Genomic DNA, 25,329 nt, shown 5'->3' on the forward strand with positions numbered 1-25,329 from the left:
GGTTTCACCTCTGGATTGCTGGCCTTGGGAAATGACTAGCAAATGCTTCCTGCTCTGGCTCTTGGTCTACAGCCTGTGCTGCGTGCAGGCTCTGCCCTGAAGAGAGACGGGAGGCCGGGCTGGGAGGCTGCATCCCCAGGAGCCCCGCAGAGGTCCATGCCCCTGTCTCTGCACCGCAGAGCATCTGGTGACAAAGCCTCAGCACAGTAAGATGTCAGGGACACAGGAGGGCCCCTGGTCTGAGAAGTGTGTGCATTTTTAGAGGAAGAGGCTGATTAACTCAAAGGAGAGACTATCAGCATCCCATCCCCTTGCTGGGTCCCTCCTCTGCCCTCGTGGGGAGGGGAGGCCATCCCAGTTAGATAACTCGGGGGCAGCAGGGGGAAGGGGCAGCGGGCAAGGCTTGTCTCTGCACGCTGTTTAGTCACTGGCTAGTCTCAGTGCAGTGGCTGGAAAAGAGGATTGACAGGATTTCAGTCTTCTTAAATTTACTTTCAGAATTGATTTGTGGCCTAGCTTGTGATCTATCCTGGAGACTGTTACTTGTGCACTTGAAAATAATGTGTATTCTGCTGCTTTGGGATAGAAATATAGATATAGGTATAAGCAGCAATGCACAGACTGGCCTGAAAACCAGTGTTTCTGGGTTGATTGTCTGTCCATTGATGTAAGTTAGGTGCTCAAGTCCCTTCCTGATACTATGTTAATGTTAGTTCCTCCCTTTATATCTGTTGATCTTTGCACTATGGATTGAGGTGCTCCTAGGTTGGGTGCATATACAGTTGTTACATCTTTTTGAATTGATCTTGGATTAATCCCTTGATGATTACGTCATGTCCTTGTCTTTTTGTTAGTCTTTGAATTCTATTTTGACTGATAACGAGTATTGCTTTCCCAGCTTTCTCTGTTTCCATTTGTACACAGTACCTTTCTCCATCCTTTCAACCTGTGTGTCTACATCTGAAGCAGTCCTCTTGCAGGGCCCCGTGTGGTTGTGACCTTTGTCTTGCTTCACATCGGGGCCTCTGCCATCCTGGCTACTGAGGCAGGTGCAGTGAGACTGACCTCCTGTCAGCCCTCTTTTCCAGCCACTGCACTGAGACAACAGCCCTTCTGCCAGGACAGACCTTGCAGCCTGACACTGTTGTGCCATTATTTTTCTTGTAAAGTTTAGGAGGAAACAGAACTTCCTTTATAGTTTTATCAAAAGCAGGGCCACGAAAGGCCTGAAGTACCATTTAAAAATCAGGGCAGGCAAGACTCTTTGCGGAGAGTTTCCACCTGGCCAGCCCTCCTCCTCTCCTACCTTCCCGGCCCCAGAAGGACACAGAGAGCATGACTTCTGCCACAGAGGCTGGAAGTTTCCTTCTGAAGGTCCCGAGGCTCCAGGGAGCTGTGTCCTTGTTGTGTTCTCGGCTGCTGGAGCCAAGAAGGGAGACAGGACGTGGGCTCTGGCTGGGTCCTCAGCCCTAGACGGCCGAGCCGCGGCCCCAGTGCTGCTGAGTCTGGCTGACTTAAGGGTGAACCCGGGGGCTTCCCTGGTGGTCCAAGTGGCTAGGAATCCACTGCCAGCCCAGGGGACACAGGTTCAATCTAGTTGCCCGCCGCAACTAAGAGAAAGCCTGCATGCAGCAACAAAGACCCAGTGTAACCAAACATAAAGAGATAACAATTTTAGAAAAATTCCTTTTAAAAAATATGAAATGAGAAGTCTGAGCAGAGTGTGACAGGTCCCATCGGAGACCAGCTCTCTTGGCAGGCGGCTCATCACTGGAGGCTCACTGTGTGTGAATGCATGGCTGGGTTGTGGGCCATCCTTTCCTCTCGTGTATTTTGGGCACAAACAGTTAACAGTAGTAAAATAAGAGGGAAAAAAAAGGTATTTGAAAAACAGAAGCAAACGAATTATAGCTTTTATTTTTGTGGAACTGCAGTAAGAAAAAGGTATGTAGAAAAAAAGACTTCAGAGGCAAACTTTTGAGGGGCATTTTTTATTATAAATTTAATATGGTTGATTAATGAAAAATCACAATGAAGTACCGAGAAAGTGTTTGTCAATATAAAAGTTTTAGCAGCATTTCCACAGTTTTCAGGCTCTTGCATTAGTCGTACTTCCTCCCGCTATCAAAAAAAGAGAAGACTCCAGTGGGGACCACAGCAGAGCAGCCAGGATGCTCCGCTCCGTGAAGGCCTCTAAGAAGTCGTCAAGTCCAGTGTATTGTCTTAACAGGTCAACCCTCCCCACTCCCTAATTTCTAGAAGGCCAAAGCACTTGCCTCATGACTGAGGTCAGAGTCCCATTCTTCAGGCTGCAGGGGAGGAGGGGGGCGGGAGTTTAAACTGGACTTGACACGTAGTGCTCGATCACGTCCGTACATCCTCTGCGCTGACAGCATCGAGGGGCCAGGATCTGGCGCGGGCAGCAGTGGGGGGTGTGTGGGGGGGACCGGAAGAGGGGTGTGCCCGTGGCGGGGGCTGGTGTCTCACCATACAGCCCGCTCCAGGTGGTGGTCGCGCCGCATCCCAGGGTTGATGTTGGGATTAGTGAGAAGGGCGGGGGGACACAAACAGTATGAAAATATAATACTGGCAAACTATTCCGCTGCTTCTTTGGTACTTTCCAAAATTCTCTGATCAAAAAAGTATAAGGGAAGCACACCATTAAAAAATTACAGTTTTAAGTATTTACAGAAGCAATTCATGATATATTACATAATCAATACACAGTATATGAACAAATTCTTCAGTGAAAGCACTTGTGAACTCCTGTTCCAGTATGAGTCAACAGCACACGGACACGCGGACACCTTCCCAAGTGGGCCTCCTCCATCCTGCGTCTCACTTACATTACAGTATATTAAACGGGGGAAAAACACCGTCTTCCAATCTACATTTTCCTTTTAAAAGGTTCTTAAAATCCGCCGCTGAAATCGGTATGTACAAAGATTTGTTGAGTATTGAAATCTAGGCAGGTAGCTCCACTCCCATCTCGAGCATGTCTGAAATAATGCTAGCTATTATTCTATGTATACAATATATATTTAATATGTAAGTAACCGCACCACGTTATGTCGCCACAATACCAGCTGAACGCACAGTATTATGTACAGTAGTTAAGTTAGCTCTGGACGATGACTCTACACCTAGGTGGACAGTGTGGTCTGGAACATCTGAGAGGGGCGTGGAGGCGCTGGCCGGGGGGCAGCCCACGCGTGGGCACGGCGTGTGCGTGCGGGTGTGAGCCCACAGCACCCACGCACACACCCCGGGCCGTCCCTCGTTTGCCGGCCGCCAAGGAGCGATCACACGAATGGAAGGATCCCGTACATGAGGAGCGCCATGATAGCAGCACTGAACAGCCCGGCCACGGGCACCGTCACGAACCAGGCCACGAAGATGTTGCGGAAGAGGCGCCAGTCCACGGCCTTCCGCGAGCGGATCCAGCCCACCGCCACCACCGAGCCGACCTGGGGGAAGGAGCACAGGCATTTCAGAGCAGACCCAGGCGAGACGCAACCTGCATTCAGCCAACAGTGTAAGACGACCAGTTCTGTCCCCTAAGTCTGATAAAAAGCTTTTAAAAACACTTCCTAGATTTTAGCTATAATTATTTTAGGATTACCCTGTCCAGAAAACAGTTCTGAAGCACTTTTCCACGTGTATTCTGCTCTATTTGAATGGAAGCTTAGCCAAGCAAATGTTTTCTCTTCTCCCTGCCACTTTAGCAATCAGCTGTGATGGCCCTTATTTTAAATATTCCCCAGGCAGGAGACTTGATTACAGTGGTGAACCTACTGTAAATACACAATGAAATGGCAGTAACGTACCCTTCTCCTAGAATAAAAACATCATAAAATGTTGGAGCTGGAGATCTTTGCAAAGGTCTAATCCATGTGGCTCAGTTTGTGGAAGATAAAACACTTCCAGAGGGCGGAGGGGGTAGGAGAAGATTTTTAAGTCATGGCAGGGTGAGGATGAGAACTGAGGGCCCTTGATTTTAAACATTTTCTCCAACTGCTTTGCAGTCCTTGTACTTTACTGATAAAAAATTAATCAAATGGGACATAAATATTATTGGTTTTAAAATGTCAATCATGTTTCACAAATAATAGAGATACTTGAAAATCAATATGTTAACATGGATTCAATATTTCTGTGTACACTCGCAGTTCATTTTATGAAATTTACAAAGGAAAAAACATACAACTTTAAGTATCTAAAAATGGAAATCATGAGAAAGTATAAAGCCTAATATCTCACACCTTAATCAAGCTCTGATGAAGTTCAGAGACGTCACAAGGGTGCCCTTGGCCCCTCGGAGGGGCCCCTGAACATCTCCATGAAACAGGTTTTGTCTCCACTGACCAGAATTATTTCAGAGTTAGCAGGGGCCAATGAGCTTCAAAGAGCAACTGGGGTGTATTCCGAGGTCAGCCGAAAACAATAATATCCAACACTTGTTTATGGAAGCAAACTGGAACAGCAAAACCAGCAGCATATTTAAGGAAGTTAATCTGACATTTTGTCAGCCCACGCTGTGATTAGCAATTCTGTACCACCTCCAGGTAGCAACTAACAACCTATCAAGGAGCATTAGATGACCATTCTATGTAAATCCTTTGTCTAAAACCAGTTTCTAGCACACAGGAGACAATCGAGACTTTGCTGCTGCACAAAGACTCGCTAGGTCCTACTGGTCCTCAAATACAGCAAGTCTACTAACAGTGGCTTCTGAGATGAGACTCTCCTTGATATAGTCCCTCTTCAGCTAGGCTGGATTACCTCACACATAAGAGAACATACTCAAATTTTTTTTTTTTTAATTATTTGGAGGCTAATTACTTCACAACATTTCAGTGGTTTTTGTCATACATTGATATGAATCAGCCATAGATTTACACGTATTCCCCATCCCGATCCCCCCTCCCACCTCCCTCTCCACCCGATTCCTCTGGGTCTTCCCAGTGCACCAGGCCCGAGCACTTGTCTCATGCATCCCACCTGGGCTGGTGATCTGTTTCACCATAGATAATATACATGCTGTTCTTTCGAAACATCCCACCCTCACCTTCTCCCACAGAGTTCAAAAGTCTGTTCTGTACTTCTGTGTCTCTTTTTCTGTTTTGCATATAGGGTTATCGTTACCATCTTTCTAAATTCCATATATATGTGTTAGTATGCTGTAATGTTCTTTATTTTTCTGGCTTACTTCACTCTGTATAATGGGCTCCAGTTTCATCCATCTCATTAGAACTGATTCCAATGAATTCTTTTTAACAGCTGAGTAATATTCCATGGTGTATATGTACCACAGCTTCCTTATCCATTCATCTGCTGATGGGCATCTAGGTTGCTTCCATGTCCTGGCTATTATAAACAGTGCTGCGATGAACATTGGGGTGCACGTGTCTCTTTCAGATCTGGTTTCCTCAGTGTGTATGCCCAGAAGTGGGATTGCTGGGTCATATGGCAGTTCTATTTCCAGTTTTTTAAGAAATCTCCACACTGTTTTCCATAGTGGCTGTACTAGTTTGCATTCCCACCAACAGTGTAAGAGGGTTCCCTTTTCTCCACACCCTCTCCAGCATTTATTGCTTGTAGACTTTTGGATAGCAGCCATCCTGACTGGTGTGTAATGGTACCTCATTGTGGTTTTGATTTGCATTTCTCTAATAATGAGTGATGTTGAGCATCTTTTCATGTGTTTGTTAGCCATCTGTATGTCTTCTTTGGAGAAATGTCTGTTTAGTTCTTTGGCCCATTTTTTGATTGAGTCATTTATTTTTCTGGAATTGAGCTGCAGGAGTTGCTTGTATATTTTTGAGATTAATCCTTTGTCTGTTTCTTCATTTGCTATTATTTTCTCCCAATCTGAGGGCTGTCTTTTCACCTTACTTATAGTTTCCTTTGTGTAGTGCAAAAGCTTTTAAGTTTCACTAGGTCCCATTTGTTTAGTTTTGCTTTTATTTCCAATATTCTGGGAGGTGGGTCATAGAGGATCTTGCTGTGATTTATGTCAGAGAGTGTTTTGCCTATGTTCTCTAGGAGTTTTATAGTTTCTGGTCTTACATTTAGATCTTTAATCCATTTTGAGTTTATTTTTGTGTATGGTGTTAGAAAGTGGAGAACATACTCAAATTTTAAGGTTATCCACACTCTCTTTCTTAAAACACTTTTCTTAAAAGCAGAAAACATATTACTGCAAGCTTATGTAATAGGAGGAGTGGACAATTACCATTAATTGTTGTTCAGTAGCTAAATTGTGTCTGACTCTCTGCAACCCCATGGACTGCAGCGCGCCAGGCTTCCCCATCCTTCACTATCTTGGAGTTTGCTCAGATTCATGTCCACTGAGTCAGTGATGCTATCTAACCATCTCATCCTCTGCCGCCCTCTCCTCCTTTTGCTGTCAATATTTCCCAGCATCAGGGTCTTCTCCAGTGAGTCTTCACATCAAGTGGCCAACGTTATCAGATAGCCACTGTTAGTGAGTTATCCCAAAACACCACTATTGTCACGTTTGTGTATTCCTTTATATTATTTTTAATAAACATACCTATATTTGTAAACAGGGAACACTACTATTTCCTTTCTTTATGAAAATAAGCATTTTCTCATAGTGCTCACACCTTCATGACCGTCATAAAAAATGATACACCCTTTAGGTGGATGTACCTTAATTTATTTAAACATTTCCAATTTGCCTCCAATTTTTCCCTATTAGACACAATGTCAGGATTAATACTGGAAAAGACCCTGATGGCAGGGAAAGACTGAGGGCAGGAGGAGAAGAGGGCCACAGTTCATACAATGCAATATAAAAAGAAGCAACCTCATTAAAATATGGACAGAAGACCTAAATAGGCATTTTTCTCAAAAAGACATACTGATGTGCCAGCCAGCAGGTACATGAAAAGCTGCTCAACATTTAACCCTAACCCTAACTCATCATCCAGGAAACACAAATCAAAACCACAGTGGGCCATCACCTGTCAGAATGGCTATCATCAAAAAGACGACAGATAACAAATTCTGGCAAGGGTGTGGAGAAAAGGGAAGTTCAGTACGCTGCTGGAGGAGGTGTAAACTGCTGCGGCCGCTGTGGAAAACAGCGTGGAGGTCCCACAAAAAATGGAAATACACAGCACTACCCGATCCGGCAATTCCAATTCACGGGTATTAATCGAAAGAAAATGAAGACACTCGTGTGAAAATATATGTGCACCCCAACATTATTTACATACAGTAACAAAGATATGAGAGCAACCTAAGTGTCTATCAATACATAAATGGATAAAGAAGAGTGGTATACACACACAGGAATACTACTCAGCCATAAAAAAGAATGAAATGCTGCCATTTGCAACAAGAAAGATGAACCTGGAGGGTATTATGCTTTGTGAAAGAAGAGACCCCAATTTTGTATGTTTTTACTTATACATGGAACCTAACAAGGTAAGTATAATAAAAAAGAGACTCACAGAATCAGAGAACAAATTAGTGGTAACCAGCAGGGAGGAAGACAGGCAAAAGGGGCTAAAAGGTACAAATCACTAGGTATAAAATGAGTTACAAGGATGTAATATACAGCACAGGGAATATAATCAATATTTTATAATAACTTTGTATGGGGTATCATCTACAAAAATTGAATTACTATGTTGTACACGTAAAACTACAGTATTTTACATAAATTATATTAAACAGTTGAAATAACACCTGGGAACATAAAGCCTCTTCCTGTATTTTACCTTTTTACATATTGGAATCTGAATGTGTCTCTTGTTTTGTTGTTGCTCAGTCACTGTGTCTGACTCTTCAAGAACCCCAGGGACTGCAGCATGCCAGGCTTCACCGTCCCTCACCATTTCCCAGAGTTTGCCCAAGTGCATGTCCACTGCATGGGTGATGCCATCCACCCATCTCATCCTCTTTTGTCCCCTTCTTCTGCCTCAATCTTTCCCAGCATCAGGGTTTTTACAGTGAGTCAGCTCTTCACATCAGGTGGCCAGAGTACAGAAGCTTCAGCATCAGCATCAGTCCTTCCAGAGAGTATTGAGGGTTGACTTCCTTTAAGACTGACTGGTTTTACTTCCGTGCAGTCCAAGGGACTCTCCAGAGTCTTCTCCAGCACCACAGTTTGAAAGCATTAATTCTTCAGTGCTCTGCCTTCTTTATTGTCCAACTCTCACATCCATACATGACTACTAGAAAGACCATAGCTTGACTATACAGACCTTTGTCACCAAAGTAATGTCTCTGCTTTTTAACACACTGTCTAGGTTTGTCATAGCTTTCCTGCCAAGAAGCAATGGTCTTCTAATTTCATGGCTGCAGTCACCATCCACAGTGATTTTGGAGCCCCCCAAAATAAAGTCTGTTACTATTTCCATTGTTTCCCCATCTATTTTCGATGAAGTGATGGGACCAGATGCCATGATCTTAGTTTTTTTAATATTGAGTTTTAAGCCAGGTTTTTCACTCTCCTTTACCCTCAAGAGACTCTTTGGTTCTTCACTGTCTGCCATTAGAGTGGCATCATCTGCATGTCTGAGGTTGTTGACATTTCTCCCGACAATCTTGATTCCAGCTTGTAACTCATCCAGCCAGGAATTTCACATGATGTGCTCTGTGTATAAGTTAAATAAACAGGGTGACAATAAACAGCCTTGCCGTACTCCTTTCTCAATCCTGAACCAGTCAGGTGTTCCACACAGGGTTCTAACTGTCGCTTCTTGACCCGCATACAGGTTTCTCAGGAGACAGGTGAGATGGTCTGGTATTCCCATCTCTCCAAGTGTTTTCCCAGTTTGTCATGATCCACACAAAGGCTTTAGTGTAGTCCATGAGACAGAGGTAGATGTTTTTCTGCAATGTTTTCTCTATGATCCAGCAAATGTTGGCAATTTGATATCTGGTTCCTCTGCCTATTCTAAACCCAGCTTGAACATCTGGAACTGCTTGGTTCACGTAATGCTGAAGCCTAGCTTGGAGGATTTTGAGCATACCTTACTAGCACAGAGAGGAGTGCAACTGTCTGGCAGTCTGAACATGAACATTCTTTAGGGCTGCCTTTCTTGGGAACTGGGATGAGGATTGACCTTTTCCAGTCCTGTGGCCACTGCTGGGTTTTCCAAATTTGCTGACATATTCAGTGTAGCACTTGAATAGCATCATCTTTCAGGATGTGAGACAGCTCTGCTGGAATTCCATCACCTCCACTAGCTTCACTGGCAGCAGTGCTTCCTAAGGCCCACTTGACTTCTCACTCCAGGATGTCTGGCTCTGAGAGACTACACATCGTGGTTATCCAGGTCATTTAAGATCTTATTTGTTTATGTGGTGTTTAAATAAATATTAACTGATATTTAATGCAAATATTTTCTCAAGTCAGTATTTTTGCTTTCACTTTTAAATTTCTAACGTCATACACTAAAATACGCTATACTTTTCCTCTGTGATTGATCTTCGGCTTGAATATTTGGTATTTACCTCTCATTCCTTTATTTAAAAACACTTATCTTTGGCCGTGCTGGGTCTGTGTTTCTGTGCGGGCTCTTCTCTAGTTGCAGCGAGTGGGGCCTACTTTCTAGCTTTGATGCACAAGCTTCTCACCGTGGTCACTCATCTTGCTGGCGAAGCATGGGCTCTAGGGCCCGTGGGCTTCACTAGTTGTGGCCCAGGGGCTCAGTAGTTGCGGCTCCCGGCTCCAGAGCACAGGCTCAGTAGTTGGGGTGCATGGGCTTAGTTACCCTGTAGAAGGTGAGCTCTTCCTGGATCAGGGATCAAACCCATGTCTCCTGCATTGGCAGGTGGACTCTTTACCACTGAGCCACCAGGGAAGCCCATAACTCTCATTTATTTTAAATTTTTTAAAAATTCTATTTTATTCTAAATTTTAAAGTAATTTAAAAATATTTAAGCCATTAGATAATAGCACGTACTTTGACAACTGTGGGTCTAAATTTGCTTCTCTAGGGAAAGCCAGTTAGTTATCCAACATCACTTACTGGTCAAAGTTTTCCTTCCTCAAATTACATGCTCACACATACTAGATTCTATCTCTGGCCTATCTACCTTTTTATACAAGTATCTGGTGGCTCAGACAGTAAAGCATCTGCCTGCAATGCGGGAGACCTGGGTTCGATCCCTGGGTCAGGAAGATCCCATGGAGAAGGCAATGACAACCCACTCCAGTACTCTTCCCTGGAAAATTCCATGGATGGAGGAGCCTGGTAGGCTGCAGTCCATGGGGTCGCAAAGAGTCGGACATGACTGAGTGACTTCACTCACTCATCTAATTTTTTATTATTGTAAAATATACAACACAAAAATCTGTCATGTTAATAATTTTTAAGTGTACAATTTAATGCCAACCATCGTCACCATGCATCTGCAGAACTTTTTTGTCATCCCAACCTGAAAGTCTGCCCATCAGCCCTCTCTCCCCACCCTTTTGCCTCCTGTTTCCTTGTAACAGACTTCCTGTCTGGCAGGGCTGTTCCCTCATCATTGTTTTTCTCTGTAGATCATTTTATATTCCTGCTAATTTAACCCACAAAATGAACTGCAGCCTTAGTTTGTAAAGTTGTAAGAATTTGGTTGGTGTTGTGTTTAAGGAGAACTGACATCTTTATAAAACCTAGTTTCCCACCCAAGGACATAGTGTGTCTCATACTCAGGTTTTCTTTGACCTGTGAGCAAAGCTTTGTGTTTTTTCCATGTACATCTCTCACTTTATTAGGATTTTTCTGAAGTACCTTTTATTTTTGTTGCAACTATGGAGGAGTTCTTTGTTTTTAATCTCATTTTCTTACTGGCTAATTGCTGACAGGCAAAAGTTCTAAATTTTTGTGTGTGTTTTTTATCACAAACCCAGTCATTTTTACTGGATTCCAGGAATGTCTTAGAAATCCATGCTGAATTTTATTAAATGTCTTTTTGGAATGGATCTCAGCAGACAACCATACATTGTTTTCTAATGGATCGATGAACCATATTATATTGAAGACGTCTGTAAACACCCATTTCTCAAGCTCTGTGAGGGGCCTGCCCCGTATAGGTATTGGCAGCAGATAAGACCCGTCCTGGTCAGAGCCAACTTTCTGACAACCCAGAAGATGGATGTGGTCCTGTTGAAATGTTCTTTTATAATAGTGTTGATGTCATTTATTAGCATCTTACTTAAAGGTTTTCTTTTTTTTTTTTTTAAATCAACATACATCTGGAAATACAGCTTTCACTGTTTGTGATGTTTTCAATCAGGTTTCAGTATTAGGTTATTCAGTATATGTTTCATAGAACAAATTGGAGGGCTTCGTGTTTTATTTTCTCTTATATTATGGCAAGTTCATTTAATATGAGAATGCTCTCTTCTGAGATAGAAAAGATTAACCAGCGACTCCATCGAGATCTGGAGTCAAGCAGCATTTTCCTCCTTTTGTCTTTTCTTTTCTTTTTTTTTTTAAATATATATTTATTTATTTATTTGACTGCATGAGGTCTTAGTTACAGCACATGGGATCTTGTTCCCTGACCAGGGTTTGAACCCGGGCCCCCTGCATTGGAAGCACAGAGTCTTAGCCACTGAACCACCAGGGAAGTCCCCTCCTTTTGTCTTTTCAGGTGAGAATTGTTTTTGGAGAACTTCCTTAATTTCTTCCTACTGTTCTGATCAGGTTTTCCACTCCCCCTCCCCACTTTTTGTTTCATATTTATTTGTCATGTGTGCTTGCTAAGTATACATGCTAAGCAGCTTCAGTCATGTCCAACTCTTTGCGACCGTATGGACTGTATCCTGCCAGGCTCCTCTGTCCATGGGGATTCTCCAGGTATGAACACTGAAGTGGGTAGCCATTCCCTTCTCCAGGGGGTCTTCCTGACTCAGGGATTGAACCCAAGTCTCCTGCATTGCAGGCAGATTCTTTACCATCTGAATTACCAGGGAAGCCCAATTATACTACTATAAATCTATTCAAGTCCTTTACATTCCTAAGTACTTCTATCTTCTTCATCACAGACTTAGACATAGTAATTTCTGAGTTCTCACAGCTTTTGCCTTGTATTTTTAGTTGCTATGTTATTTGGATCACAAAGGGTCCAGAGTCCCATGGCTTCACTATTGATGAGGTCTTTTGTTGATATAAGGTGGTATTCTTTGCTGTCATTTCAACTTTTTGAGTATGTTTCCAGATTAAGTCCATCACCAAGCACTAACAGCAACAGAATTACTGAGAAGTAGGGGAATCAGACAGCATTTGTATTAATTACAAGTCATCTAAGGTGGTCTTTTCATTTTCCAGATTAGATAGCTGAATCCTAGAGGCTAGTGATCCTATTTGTAGTTATTTTAATTATAGTTGATTTACAATGTTATGTTAGTTTCAGGTGTAAAGTGATTCAGTTATATATATTTATATGTATATATATACAGGTTCTCGTCCGCTATAGGTTATTATAACATATTAAGCATAGTTCCCTGTGCAGTAGGCCCCTGGAGTTTATCTGTTTTATATATAGTAGTGTGTATCTGTTAATCCCAAACTCTTAATTTATCCCTCCTTTTCCCTTACCCCTTTGGTAACCATAAGCTTGTTTTCTATGTCTGTGAGTCTGTTTTTGTTTTCTAAATAAGTTCATCTGTATCATTGTTAATTAGACTCAATGCCTAAGTGATAGCATATGATAGTTGTCTTTCTCTGTCTGACTTAATTCACTTAATATGATAACCTCTGGGTCCATCCATGTTGCTACAAACGGCATTATTTCACTCTTTTTTTGTGAGCCTTTCACACTCAGCAGTGCTTGTTTGCAGACGCACGGGTGGGAGTTCTGAGACTGGGTGCGGGGAGGCCGTGTCTGTCACGGTCACCGTGGTCCCTTGGCACCCAGGACAGCACCTCACACCGAGCAGAACAGGTGAGTTTTTCTTGAATGACAGGAGTCACCGAACCTAGGAAAATCTGCAAAGGCCTGTGTTTTGCTGAAGTTAGTGGCTATGTTTGTATACAGGAGACCCCTGGGCAGATTTCAGAATTCCCCCAGGTATTCGGCAACCCTGGGTTAGCAGACCTGGGTTCCAGCCTGGTCCACCCTGGGGCTCCCTTGAACAACTCCCAGAGCCTGTTTCCTCTTTCTTCATCTTTAAGGCTCCTCGCAGCTCCAACATCTCAGCACTAGACAAGAAATTCCCTCTCACCCTGAGCTCTAGAGCCTGATATTAACAGTGGTTAATATCTTCTGCAATTGACTCAAAGGCAATAGGGTTGCTCTGACCACCATGTAGAAGAGAAGAGAACTGAAACAGCTGTGTCTTATGCTTACATGAGCGATTTGTGCCTATGTCTGTCCCCTGTCCGCTCCCAGGCCCCTTCAGAGGGGGTGGGGGGGACTGAGTGATGCACCCCTCCCCACCCCACCCGGGCCTGCGAACATGGTTCATGGACGCAGGACCTCAATGCAAAACCCCCAGTGAGAGAACCAGGACACGGGGGAGGAGGGCGGGGAGAGCCCAGAGGGGCTGCTGAGAAGAAAATGCCCCCGGGAGACCCCAGGTGACTCTGCCATCCCTGAGTGCACGCCCAGAGCCGCCCCGACTACCCCCCCACCTCGCCCTGGTGACCGGGCCAGCCCACCTACCTTGCAGTGCGTGGTGCTGACTGGCAGCCCGATGTTGGAGGCGATGACCACGGTGAAGGCCGAGGCCAGCTCGATGGTGAAGCCGCTGTGGGGGGGGGGGCGGAGACGGGAGGCCGTGAGGGCACCGCCAGGGGCTCCCCAGAACCCCCCGGTGGACTGGGCCGCACGGCACCAGAACCCGGACATCGCGGCAGCATCACACGGCACTCGCCGCGAGGCCGCGCTCAGTCCTAAGGCGCGAGTCCGGTCTCCCCGATGGGTTTTCAGAAACCTCACCTGAAGGGGCTGGGCCAGGAATACCTGCCGCAAGGAAAACTGTACCCACGTCGTTTCTAAATGGACGCAGGGAAGAACCACACTCTTGTTTCAAAAATGTGTGCTTATCATTATAAAGGAGTGACTTTTTGCTCAGATTCCTAGTTTTTCTTCAAATCAATGCTAGAATCTTTCATTAAAATGAAATTCAAGGGGAAAAGACCATTTACAATAGGTGGTGGTGGTGGTTGAGTCGCTCAGTCGAGTCTGCCTCTTTGCGAGGCCATGGACTGTAGCCCACCAGGCTCCTCCGTCTATGGGATTCTCCAGGCAAGAACACTGGAGTGGGTTGCCATTCTCTTCTCCAGGGGGTCTTCCCGACCCAGGGATCAAACCTGGGTCTCTGGCATTGCAGGCAGTTTCTTAACCGACTGAGCCATGAGGGAAGCCCTTACAATATGTAGTTCTGAATTTTAGTTGTACTTGGATAATTCTCTTGTGGATTTATTTGACCCCTAATATCTCTAAATATCTGCAAAGGAGGACCACAGGAAGCCAGGTGGGAGACTCCAGACCCCACTCCAGGGCAGGGCACGCCCCCACCCCATCCTCTGAGCCCAGGCAGCCCAGGAAGGATGTAGGCAATCACCCCTGAGGGCAGCAGGTGACAGCGGCCTCCCGCCAGCAGGTGGAGCCGGTGAGCGGAGAGTGTTGGGACAGGCAGTCCCAGCAGCCCAACAGCCCGGCCTTTACCACTCGTTCTCTGGACCTCTGGATGGGAGGACCCCAGTGGGATGGGAACAGGGGCTGCAGGTGGAATCGCGTCTTCTCTTCTGTCCGCATCTGCCTCCGTTCCCATCCCTCTCCCCCATCTCAGTGCCACCGCGGATGCGGGCCAAGCAGAGCATGAGGGTGATGGGGGAGATGGTGCTTGGAGACGCCCTGCTCTGGGGACCACCCCCGCTCCCCCAGAACAGGCTGTGCAGGGGGACTTCGACACCCGGCTCTGAGGCTGACCCCCGGCTCACCTGGATGGCGTGATGGGGGTGAGGTCCTTCCCCATGGTCTGGATCACTCGTCTCCCCCACACCCAGAGGCCCGTACAAATTCCAACCCCTCCATAAAACAGCAGCCAGACGGGAGTCGCCGCTTCTTGCAGGACTGCACCTTGTTCATAAATGAGCCACAGAGCCACCAGGGGCCCGATGGCATTACTAGGGGAAAACAAAACATACAAGTAAATTGTACAAATGTCCACACACACAGATGATGCTGTACACAACATTCAATGACTTTGCAGTCTTGAGAACAGCCTATCTTGCCGCATTTGTGATTTGCCTATGTAATCTATAAGTGATAATAACGATTTAGCCATTTTTTTGGTTATGGCTAAAGGAAACAAAAAATTTACCGTTGACTATTTTTAAGTGTCACTGGGAAAGATGCTGATGCTGGGAAAGATTGAAGGCAAAAGGAGAAGGGAGTGGCAGAGGATGAGGTGGTTAGATAGCATCACTGACTCAGTGGACGTGCATCTGAGCAAACTCAGGGAAATAGTGAAGGACAGGGGAGCCTGGCGTGCTGCAGTCCATGTGGGCAAGGAGCAGGACACGTTAGCGACTGAACAACAACCACCCCTGCACAGTTCAGGAGTGTTACGGACAGTCACGCTGTTGTTAAACGGGCCTCCAGAAAATTTTTAATCATGGAAATCTGAACCACTATACCCATTAAATAAGAATTCTCTTTGCCTTTCCCCCTTCCCCCAGTAACCACCATTTTACTCTGTCTCCATGAATTTGACTGACTCTACTAATTTTCTCACATAAATGCAAGCACATGGTATATGTCTTCTCATGACTAGCTTATTTCACTTATTAGAATGCCTTCAAGATTCATCGGTGGTGTAGCATATAACAACTCCCTTCCTTTTTAAGAAGAGTATCCCATTGTGTGTGTGCGCACACATCATATCTTGTTTATCCATTCATCTGTTGATGGACACTTGGGCTGCCTTTCTCTCTTAGGGACTGTGAACATGGGTGTGCAAATGTCTCTGAGGCCCTGTTTTCCACCCTTTGGGTATATACCCAGAGGTGGAATTGCTCCATTTTTTGAGGAACCTTCAGACTGTTTTCCACAGTGGTCGCACCATTTTACATTTCCACCAACAGTGCACAAGGGTTCCAATTTCTCACATCCTCGCCCACACTTGTCACTTTGTTTTCACAGTAGCCATCTTCATGGCGGTGAGATCTGCTATTTTTAAAATACTGAGAAATCACAAGAAGTGGACACAAAAACCAAGTTCTTCTTTCCTTCCTTTCGTTCACTATTTCCTTCCACCATCACTGCCAGCACAGCTGCTAACATCAACTACCAGTGTGGGGCAACCATGTCAGCCTCCCCGCAAAGGAACCATAAACCATTTATCTTTCTCAGGCCAACCCTGCCAAGTAGGCATTGGTCTCCTATTTTAGCGATGAGAAAACTGATGCTAAAATCATGTCACTAGCAGGAAGCAGAACTGGGGTGTGAGTTTAGGATTCACTCCAGTGCTCACCCCTCCCCAAGACCCATGATTGTCACTCAGGCTCTTGATGAGCACACACTGTCTTTTTTGGGGGGGTAGGGTTCCACAGCTTTTTTTTTTTTTTTTAAAGTAAGACTTTATTTAAGACTTTAAGTCTCCCCATCAACAACATCCCCACCAGAATGGAACATCAGTTACAACTGAGGAACCCACAGTGACACATCAAAATAATTCGAAGTCCATAGTTTACATTAGGGTTCACTCTTGGTATTGTATGTTCTATGGATTTAGACAAATTGACATGAATCCATCATTAGCGTATCCTATGCTGCCCTAAGATACCAGCATATCCTTAGGAGCCCCTTGTGGCTCAAAAGGTAAAGCGACTGCCTACAATGCGGGAGACCCAGGTTCAATCCCTGGGTTGGGAAGGTTCTCTGGAGAAGGAAATGGCACCCCACTCCAGTACTCTTGCCTGGAAAATCCCATGGACAGAGGGGCATGGTAGTCTACAGTCCACAGGGCTGCAAAGAGTTGGACACGACTGAGTGACTTCACTTTCACTTTTCACTTTCATGAGAAATGTTAGTCTACCGTTTTCTCATAAGGACTTTGTCTGGTTGTGGTACTAGGTTAATGCTGGCCTAACAGAATGAGTGAGGAAGTATTCCTTTTGCTTCTGTCCTCTTAAAGAAATCGTAGACAAGTATAATTTCTTTCTTAGAAGCTTGGTAGAATTCACCAGTAAACCCATCTGGGCCTGGTGCTTTCTGATTTGAAAGATTATTAATTACTGACTTAATTTTCTTAATAGATACAAGCCTATCAGATAAGTCTATTTCTTCTTGTGTGAGTTTGGGCAGGTTCTGTCTTTCAAGAATTGGTCCATATTATCTAGCTTATCAAATTGGCAAACATAAAATTATTCATAGTATTGCTTTTATAGTATTATTAACTTTTTTTTTTATTGTCCATAAGATCTATAGTGATGTCTACTTTTCCATTTCTGGTATCAGCAATTTGTGTTCTCCTTTTCCCTTAGTTAGCCTGGCTAGAAGCCTATAAATATCATTAATATTTTCAAAGATCCAGCTTTTAGTTTCATTGATTTTTCTCCATTCATTTCCTGATTTTAATTTCATTTATTTAGCTCTAATTATTATTTTTTTACTTCTGTTTACTTTGGATTAATTAATAATTTGCTCTTCATTTCCTAGGCTGGAAACAGATTATTGATTTTACATCTTTCTTCTTTCCTAGTATATGAATTCAATGCTATAAACTTTCTTCTAAGCATTGTTTTTGCTGCTTCCCACAAATTTTGATGTGTTTTTCAATTTCATTTAGTTTAACATATTTTAACATTTCTCTTGGCACTTCTTCTTTGTTTCATATGTTATTTAGAAGTGTGTGGTTTAATCTCCCTGTATTTGGGGATTTTCCAGATATCTTTTGTTACTGATTCATACGCAGTTGATTGATGGTCTGTTTCGCTCAAATACATCCTTATTGATTTCTGCTGCTGGATCTGTCCACGTCTCCTCTGTCTGAAATCAACACAGTTACTCCCGCTTTCTTTTAGTGTTAGCATGCTATACTTTCCTTCTTCCATTTACTTTTCTTCATCCCATTTACTTTTAACCTAAGTGTTTTTACATTTCAAGTGGGCTTCTGGTAGACAACAGCGAGTTGAGTTGTGTTTTCTGGCCCATTCTGATGGCCTCTTGTCCTTTAACTGGTGCACCTGGATCACTGAGATTCAGACTGCTTGCTGGCGCAGCGGGGTTAGTCCCCACCACGCTGTCAGTGCTTTCTGTCTGCTGTCCTTGCTCTTTGCTCCTGTTTCTGTCACCTGCCTTTTTTCCCCCTTCTGTTGTTTTAACTGAGCATTCCATATGATCCCATTTTCTCTCCCTTCTTGGCATATTGGCTATACTATTTTTTTTTTGCTAACTTTCTAAAATGGTTGCCCAAGAGCTTGCCATATACACCTAGGGTGAATCCAAATCCCCTTTGCAATAACATTATACTCCTTTACTGGTAGTGTGAAAGTGTGCAAGTGTTAGTCACTCAGTTGTGTCCGCCTCTTTGCCACCCCATGGACTATAGCCTCCCAGGCGCTTCTGTCCATGGGATTCTCCAGGCAAGAATACTGGAGTAGGTTGCCATTCTCTTCTCCAGGGGATCTTCCTGACCCAGGGATCAAACCCAGGTCTCCCACAATGCAGGCAGATTCTTTACCATACAAACCATGTAAGTTAAGTGTAGGTAACTTAAAATTAAAAAATAACCCTAATTCCACCCTTCCATCCCTTCTATCATTGCTATCACTCATTCACTTAACACAAGCATACATAAGTGTGCATACACACACACACACATATGTAGTTTAATTCAATTATGGCCTCAGAGCAGACCCTGTATCATTTCTATTTTTTTAAATTTTTTGATGTTTTTATATATTAAACTAAATATGTATATATATATATAACATATACATAAACATACAATTGACTACATTGTTGGTTTTATTGTTCTGAAACAAGTCTTATCTGTTAGATCAATTAAGAAGAAGAAAAATTAGTTGTTTTTTTTTTTAACCTTCTCTTAGCCTTTCTTTGATGTTCTTCCTGACTTTATGTAGATCTGAGTTTCTGACACACATTATTTTCTTCCTATCTAAAGAATTCCTTTGAACATTTCCCACAAGGCAGGTCAGCTTTTAACAAATTCCCTCATTTTTTCTTTGTCTGAGAAGGTCTTTATTTCTCTCGAAGACTTCATTTCACTTTTAAAGAACTTCACAGGGTGCACAAGTCTGAGTTCGTGGGATTTCCCCTTCACACTTAAACTATTTCACTCCACTCTCTTCTTGATTGCAGGGTCGAGGGGAAGTCAGATATAATTTTTATCTGTGTTCCGCTATATCTATAGATACCTCTGTATCTTTGATTTTTTGAAGTTTAAATCTGATAAAATGTGCACTTTTTGAGTATCTGTCCTGCTTGGTGTTTGCTGAGCTTCCTGGATCTGTAGTTTGATGTCTGACATCAGCTTACAGAAATTCTGTCACTGCTGTGACTCAGTCAATTATTTCATGTGTTTCTTTCTTTCTGTCTTCTCCTGCTGGTCTTATCATTATGCAATGCCTTTTGTAGTTCCCGGTGTCCTTCAATATTCTGTCCTGTATGTCTTCAGTCTTTGTTCTCTTTGCTTTTTGAGATTATATGGACATACCCTCAAGCTAAGAGATTCTTTCCTTAGCTGTGTCCAGTCTGCCAATAAACCCATCAAAGGCATTCATCGTTTTTTTTTTTTTTTTTACAGATAACTTTATTTACTTATTTATTTATTTTTGGCTGCACTGGGTCTTTGTTGCTATGAAGGCTTTTCTCTAGTTGTGGCCAGCAAGGGCTACTCTCCAGCTGCAATGCACGAGCTTCTTACTGTGGTGGCTTCTCTTTTCGGGAGCGCAGGCTCTAGAGCATGGGCTCAGTAGTTGCAGCTCTCAGGCTCTAGAACACAGGCTCAACAGTTATGGCAAACAGGCTCAGTTGCTTCATGGCATGTGAAATCTTCCTGGACCAGGGATCAAACCCATGTCTCTTGCGTTGGCAGGTGGATTCTAAACAACTAAGCCACCAGGAAAGCCCCGCTGTGTTCTTCATTTCTATTACAGTGTTTTTGATCTCCAGTATTTCTTTTTGGTTCTTTCTTAGGATTCTCATCTCTCTGCTTACCTGTCCATCTGCTGCTGCTGCTGCTGAGTCCCTTCAGTCGTGTCCGACTCTGTGTGAGCCCACCAGGCTCTGCCGTCCCTGGGATTTTCCAGGCAAGAACACTGGAGTGGGTTGCCATTTCCTTCTCCACCTGTCCATCTAATGGATGCCTATTTTGTCAATTAGATACCTCAGCATATGAATCATAGTTGTTTTAAATTTCCTGGTCTGGTAATTCTAACATCTCTGCCATATCGGTTCTGCTGTTTGCTCTGTCTCTTCCAGTTGTGTTTTTCACCTTTGGTGTGCCTTGGAAATTTTTCTTGATATCCAGACACGATGTCTTGGGTAGAAGGAACTGCTGCCAATAGGCTGCTAGTGATGTGGTGGGTCTGGGGATGGAGAAACCTTCTGTGGGTCCTTTGATGACCCCTTTGATGAGGTCTCAGTCTCTCACTGAGACTGTGCCTCTGTGCTGTGAACTTGGCAAGTGTTTCTCAATATTTCCTCCCTCCTTATGTGAGACAGGGCGGCTGGAATTGGGGAGTTTCCTTCGCCCTAGGGGAAGGTCAGGGCAGTCTGGGGTGTATGTCCCCTTCCGGGTCAGTTAGCCTGCAGTAGTCCCCTGCAGGCTGGGCTCTGGTGACCTGGTTTCTCCTGAGCACAGCCTGGCTTAGCACATGGTCTCTTTTCTGTCTAGTGGCTGCTTTCCTTCCCGCCAGAGCAGGAGGGATTCTTCTTCCCTGATACGCACTGTTAGGATCTGGTAGGGTTCCTGGATAGTGGGGTCCCCCTACCCTGGGTCCCCCAGAGCCTTAACTCTCTACTTGCCCCCCTGAGCCTCCAGGGCCCACCGCTCCAGTCTAGGATTCCATGCGTCTCACCACAGCATCCACTCCCTCCTCCCTCCTCCAGGACGCCCTGCATCTCCGCCTCTCCGACCTTGGGGGCAGTGGTTTGTCCTGTGTTCTCCTCTCCCTTCGAGCTCCAAGAAGAGTGGTTGACTTTTCAGCCTATTTGGTTTTCGCTGCTGTTAGGATGTAGTGATAACTCCCAAGCTCCCTACAGGCTTTGAATGACCCCTGTGGTTCCCAGCCCACCCTCCACACTCTGGAGACCAAGTCACAAAGAGCTGGCTTCCCAACGTCGGCTTCTCTCTAACTGTGTGGCCCTGGGCAAAAGTCACATTTCTGAGCTTCAGATTCCCAGTTTCTGAGGGGTATCACTCAGAACTGCAGGTTTCCCTGTGGCTCAGACAGTGAAGAATCTGCCTGCAATGCAGGAATCCCAGGTTCGATCCCTGGGTTAGGAAGATCCCTAGGAAAAAGAAAATGGCTACCCATTCCAGTGTTCTGGCCTGGAGAATTCTCTGGACAGAGGAGCCTGGTGGGCTCCAGTCCATGGGGTCACAAAGCTTCAGACATGACTGAGTGACTAACACTTTCACTTTCTTTCACTTAGGACTACAAAGGACTGTTCTAAGGAGGGCTGGAGTAAGTTACAAGTGGCTCAGGTCTGAAGCCTGGTACAAACTTAGCAGCAGAATAAACAGAATAACTTGGTGAATAAATGAAGCCCCCTCTTCACTGCTGCACTGTTACTTCTAAAGCCTTGCTTTCATCAGACTACATCCCTGCTCAAAAGCCTGAAAATCAGCCTCCAAACCGCAAACAGCTGCTCTGCACTCTGGTCACCTGCAGCAGCTACCGCCTAGGCTCTTCCTCTGCCTTGAAAGGCTGTTTTGGGGTGTTCTGTTACTTTCCCCGGAGTATGCCTCTCTTGTCTCCTTAACTGGAACTTAGTTCTAAAGGAAAGGGACCCAATTCATAACATGTTGCTGGTACCAGGCTTTCCAGAAAGAATTTGTGATGAGGAGGAGGAAGTGGGCTGGTGGGGGGGGGGGGTAAAAAATTGTTAAGAAAGGACAGAACATGGTGCCCCCAATAAAATAAGACAGCAATGCCTAGGTGACACTGAGCAGAACATACGCTGTCCAGGCCTCTTTGTCTGGTTGGAAGACATCTTTTAAAAAGAACAGAAATACAGCTGCACATTTGTAGCTGGTGTAAGATGGAGTCATATAACTGGGCCAAAAAAATACAATGATGGCACATTTCTCTCGTTTGGACAGAGACATTAGGCTGCATAATAACTATGATAATAGTGAAAGTGTCTGGACACTGATTATGGGAAAGGATTGTCCTTATTATATAAGCACCTCACCATAACCCTCACAGAATTCTCCTGCCTTTGTACTAGTTTTACCCCCATTTCACAGATTGGGACACTGAGGCTTCAGAAAATGCAGTGACTGATCCAGATGTCCGGCCAGTATGAGGAGGGGAGAGACTCTACACACTCCTACACATTCTGTCCTCCATCCCAGCTGACCTGAGTTCCCCATGCTCTTGCTAGTGGTTCTTTCTGGAAGACCCCATAAAGCAGTGCTTTTTCCTCTTCCGGAAGGTTCTCCTATAGATGCCGTCACAGCTGTGCCCTCAGTCCCTGCAGGTGTCCCTCGGGGACCCTCCTGACTGGAGCGGACATCCAACATGGCAGCCCCGGGGGGCTCCCACCTCACTTTTCTGACCTGTGACGCGGTCTGGTCCACTACAGGAGCTACTTGCTCACACATGACCCTTGTACAGCTTGGGGGAAACCTGGGTACTTCTCTCTCTGCCTCGAAACCAAAAGGCACTGATGCCAAATGGCACTGAACTCAGGCCAGGGCAGGAAGCGGGGACAGCTTGGGCAGAAATCAGGCTTCCTAGCCCAGTTCTACTGATTCCACCTGTTGTGATTTCTGACCCCAGGCCAACTCTCCCTGTATCTGGTTCACTCAAAGATCTGCGCCATGAAGATGCAGGTGCTGCACTTGTGGACAAAACCTGGTGTTGGCAGACCATGGGCGGTTGCAACCCATGTGGTTCCAGGGTGGGCCAGGTGTCTGCCATGCCCCGCCCCTCCCACCCTGGCCCCGCCCTCACCCCAACCCGCCCCCATCACCAGGCCCCTCCCATCGCCCCGCCCCCACCAGACCACGCCCACCACCCCGACCCCATCTCTCTCCAGGCCCCGCCCCCATCCAGGCCCCGCCCTGGTCCTGACCTCACGTCATTTCCACCGTGCGCAAAGGAGCCGAAGCAGGCTGTGAGGACCTGCAGGAAGTGGAAGAGCAGGTGCACCTCGGCCGAGTCCTTCTCCTCCTTCTCCTCGTCCACCGGGTCGTCGCGCGGTGGCTCGGGCTCGGCCAGCTGGGGCGCCAGCCGGACCTCCACGCCGCCCTCCTCGGCCTCAATCTCCGCCTCGGCCACGGCGTTGCAGTAGCTGGAGTAGCTGTCATAGCGCAGCCGACGGCGCGAGTAGGCCACGGCGTCGGCCACCAGCTTCTCGCTGTCCTCGGGCGCGGGCGTGTCACCGCGGCGCGTGGCCAGGCCGGGCAGCCCGCAGATGGCCGCCGTGTAGCACGTGTAGCTGTTGTTGCGCCGCAGCTGCCGCGGGGCCCCGTCGGCCGGCCGCTCGTCGCGGATGCGGTGCAGCAGGTCTTTGTAGAGCCCGGAGTCCTTGTGCACCGTGTGGTACACGTGACCGTCGGTCCGCGCCGTGCCGTCGAAGCCGAAGGTCCCGTTGGACACAGGTGACTTCGTGGTACCGTGCGTCATGGACAGCGCCCGGCCTGTGGGGACAAAGGACAGACTGAGCCCAGCCTGCGGGGACAAGGGACAGCCTGAGTCCAGGCCTGGGATGCTGTGGCGCCACCACATCAGCTCAGGAAGGCTGGACAGTGAGGGTTTTTGCATTTTTTATTTTCTAACTTGACTATACAGGCCATGAAGTATGGTAAAAATAAAAAGGGAATCTTGGAAACATACAGCAAACGGTAAAACTAATAATACGGCAGTTAAAAAATGATGCTGCATTCTCCTAAAATGTGTCTGCCACAAATCGCGGAAGCTCTCTTTACTTTTCCAGGATCGGGTAGAAGGAGGATGAGTATCAGGAGCTTATTTTACAGGAAACTTGATACAAGAGGGACTCAACCCATTTCCCTGTGAGATACACACTCCAGGTGCTCCTTAAAAATATGACACAAATGAACCCACCTATGAAAGAGAAACAGTCACGGACACAGAGAACAGAAGGGTGCTTGGGGGCAGGGGAATGGAGTGGGAGGCTGGGGTTAGCAGCTGTAAGCTTTTATACACAGGAGGGATAAACAAGGTCCTATGGTACAGCACAGGGAACCATATTCAATATCCTGTAATAAACCAGAATGGAAAAGAATATTTTAAAAAAGGATGTACATATATGCATGTACACACATATATATGAATCACTTTGCTGTACAGAGGAAATTAACATGCTGTTTAATCAACTATATACTTCAATTTTAAAAAAAGGCTGGTGGACACAGTCAAAGGCGGTCTGTCAGATCAGTGGGCAGAGCTCATTCTCTTTCTTGGCCAAGTCACAGATCCAGCCTGGACCGCGGTGCCAGCGCCCCTGCAGGGAGGCGGGCGTGGCAGAGGCAGGAGCTGGCCCGTCACTGTCCACAAACACTGTGGGACAGAGGACCCCCGCGATGGCCCTGATGGTTTCTGCGATTCTCCAGTGGGACCACCACTCCGGTTCCAACGTCAGCTTTCTCTCTGCATCTACCACGAGGAAGGTGTTTGTATAAAAAGCTGGATAAAGTGATAGTCAGATCTCCAGCAGTTAGCTGACTGCACGTGAAAGACACGGGTGAGGGGCCCAGAGGTGCTGCTGGGAGACTGCAGCTACATGGCTCCTGGAAGAAAGTCACGGGACAGGAACAAGCCCGCTCTGGGACCGACCAAACCCTGGGCCCTGCAGCCCCCGACTTTCCTCTGGGGACACTTGTGTGCACTGGAGCCTCATTGCCATATGCAGGCCAACTGGCTCCCCCAAAACTGCCCTCTGCCCCCGTGCCACCCCAGCCCCCAGGGACTTACCATATGGGGCCCGGGGGTGGTGACCCCCCGACATGCTTTCTGAGGTCCCCGAGGGCTCCGTAGCTGAGCCCGTGAGGGGGACGGTGCTGTCGTCATGAACCTTGGCACCCGGCAGCTCTTTAAACACTGGGGACTCCACTTCCTGAATTTTATTGAGACTTTCATCAGAGACTCTCGATAAAGCACCTTCTTTTTGTAATTTGCCTGAAGA

The 25,329-nt window shown here is 45.9% G+C and overlaps 1 protein-coding gene and 1 non-coding gene across 4 annotated transcripts in view; both read right to left on the bottom strand.

Annotated features, from left to right (window-relative positions):
- Nucleotides 1-1,975: 1,975 nt before the first annotated feature.
- The window catches only part of SLC20A2 (solute carrier family 20 member 2), a 109,926-nt gene continuing 86,572 nt past the window's right edge, over nucleotides 1,976-25,329 (bottom strand). For all 3 annotated transcript variants that reach the window (XM_043893961.1, XM_043893960.1, XM_043893959.1), the window contains 5 exons: nucleotides 25,119-25,322; nucleotides 23,254-23,821; nucleotides 14,922-15,107; nucleotides 13,639-13,723; nucleotides 1,976-3,467 (listed from right to left, as the gene is read on the bottom strand). In XM_043893961.1, coding sequence (XP_043749896.1) covers nucleotides 3,303-3,467; nucleotides 13,639-13,723; nucleotides 14,922-15,107; nucleotides 23,254-23,821; nucleotides 25,119-25,322 — 1,208 coding nt within the window. In that variant the 3' untranslated portion in view covers nucleotides 1,976-3,302. The remainder of the gene's footprint in view (nucleotides 3,468-13,638; nucleotides 13,724-14,921; nucleotides 15,108-23,253; nucleotides 23,822-25,118; nucleotides 25,323-25,329) is intronic.
- On the bottom strand, nucleotides 11,529-11,601 carry TRNAG-UCC. The gene has a single exon. It is a non-coding gene; the product is annotated as a tRNA-Gly (tRNA).

This window comes from Cervus elaphus, chromosome 32, assembly GCF_910594005.1.
Source record: "Cervus elaphus chromosome 32, mCerEla1.1, whole genome shotgun sequence".
Classification (NCBI taxonomy): Eukaryota; Metazoa; Chordata; class Mammalia; order Artiodactyla; family Cervidae; genus Cervus; species Cervus elaphus.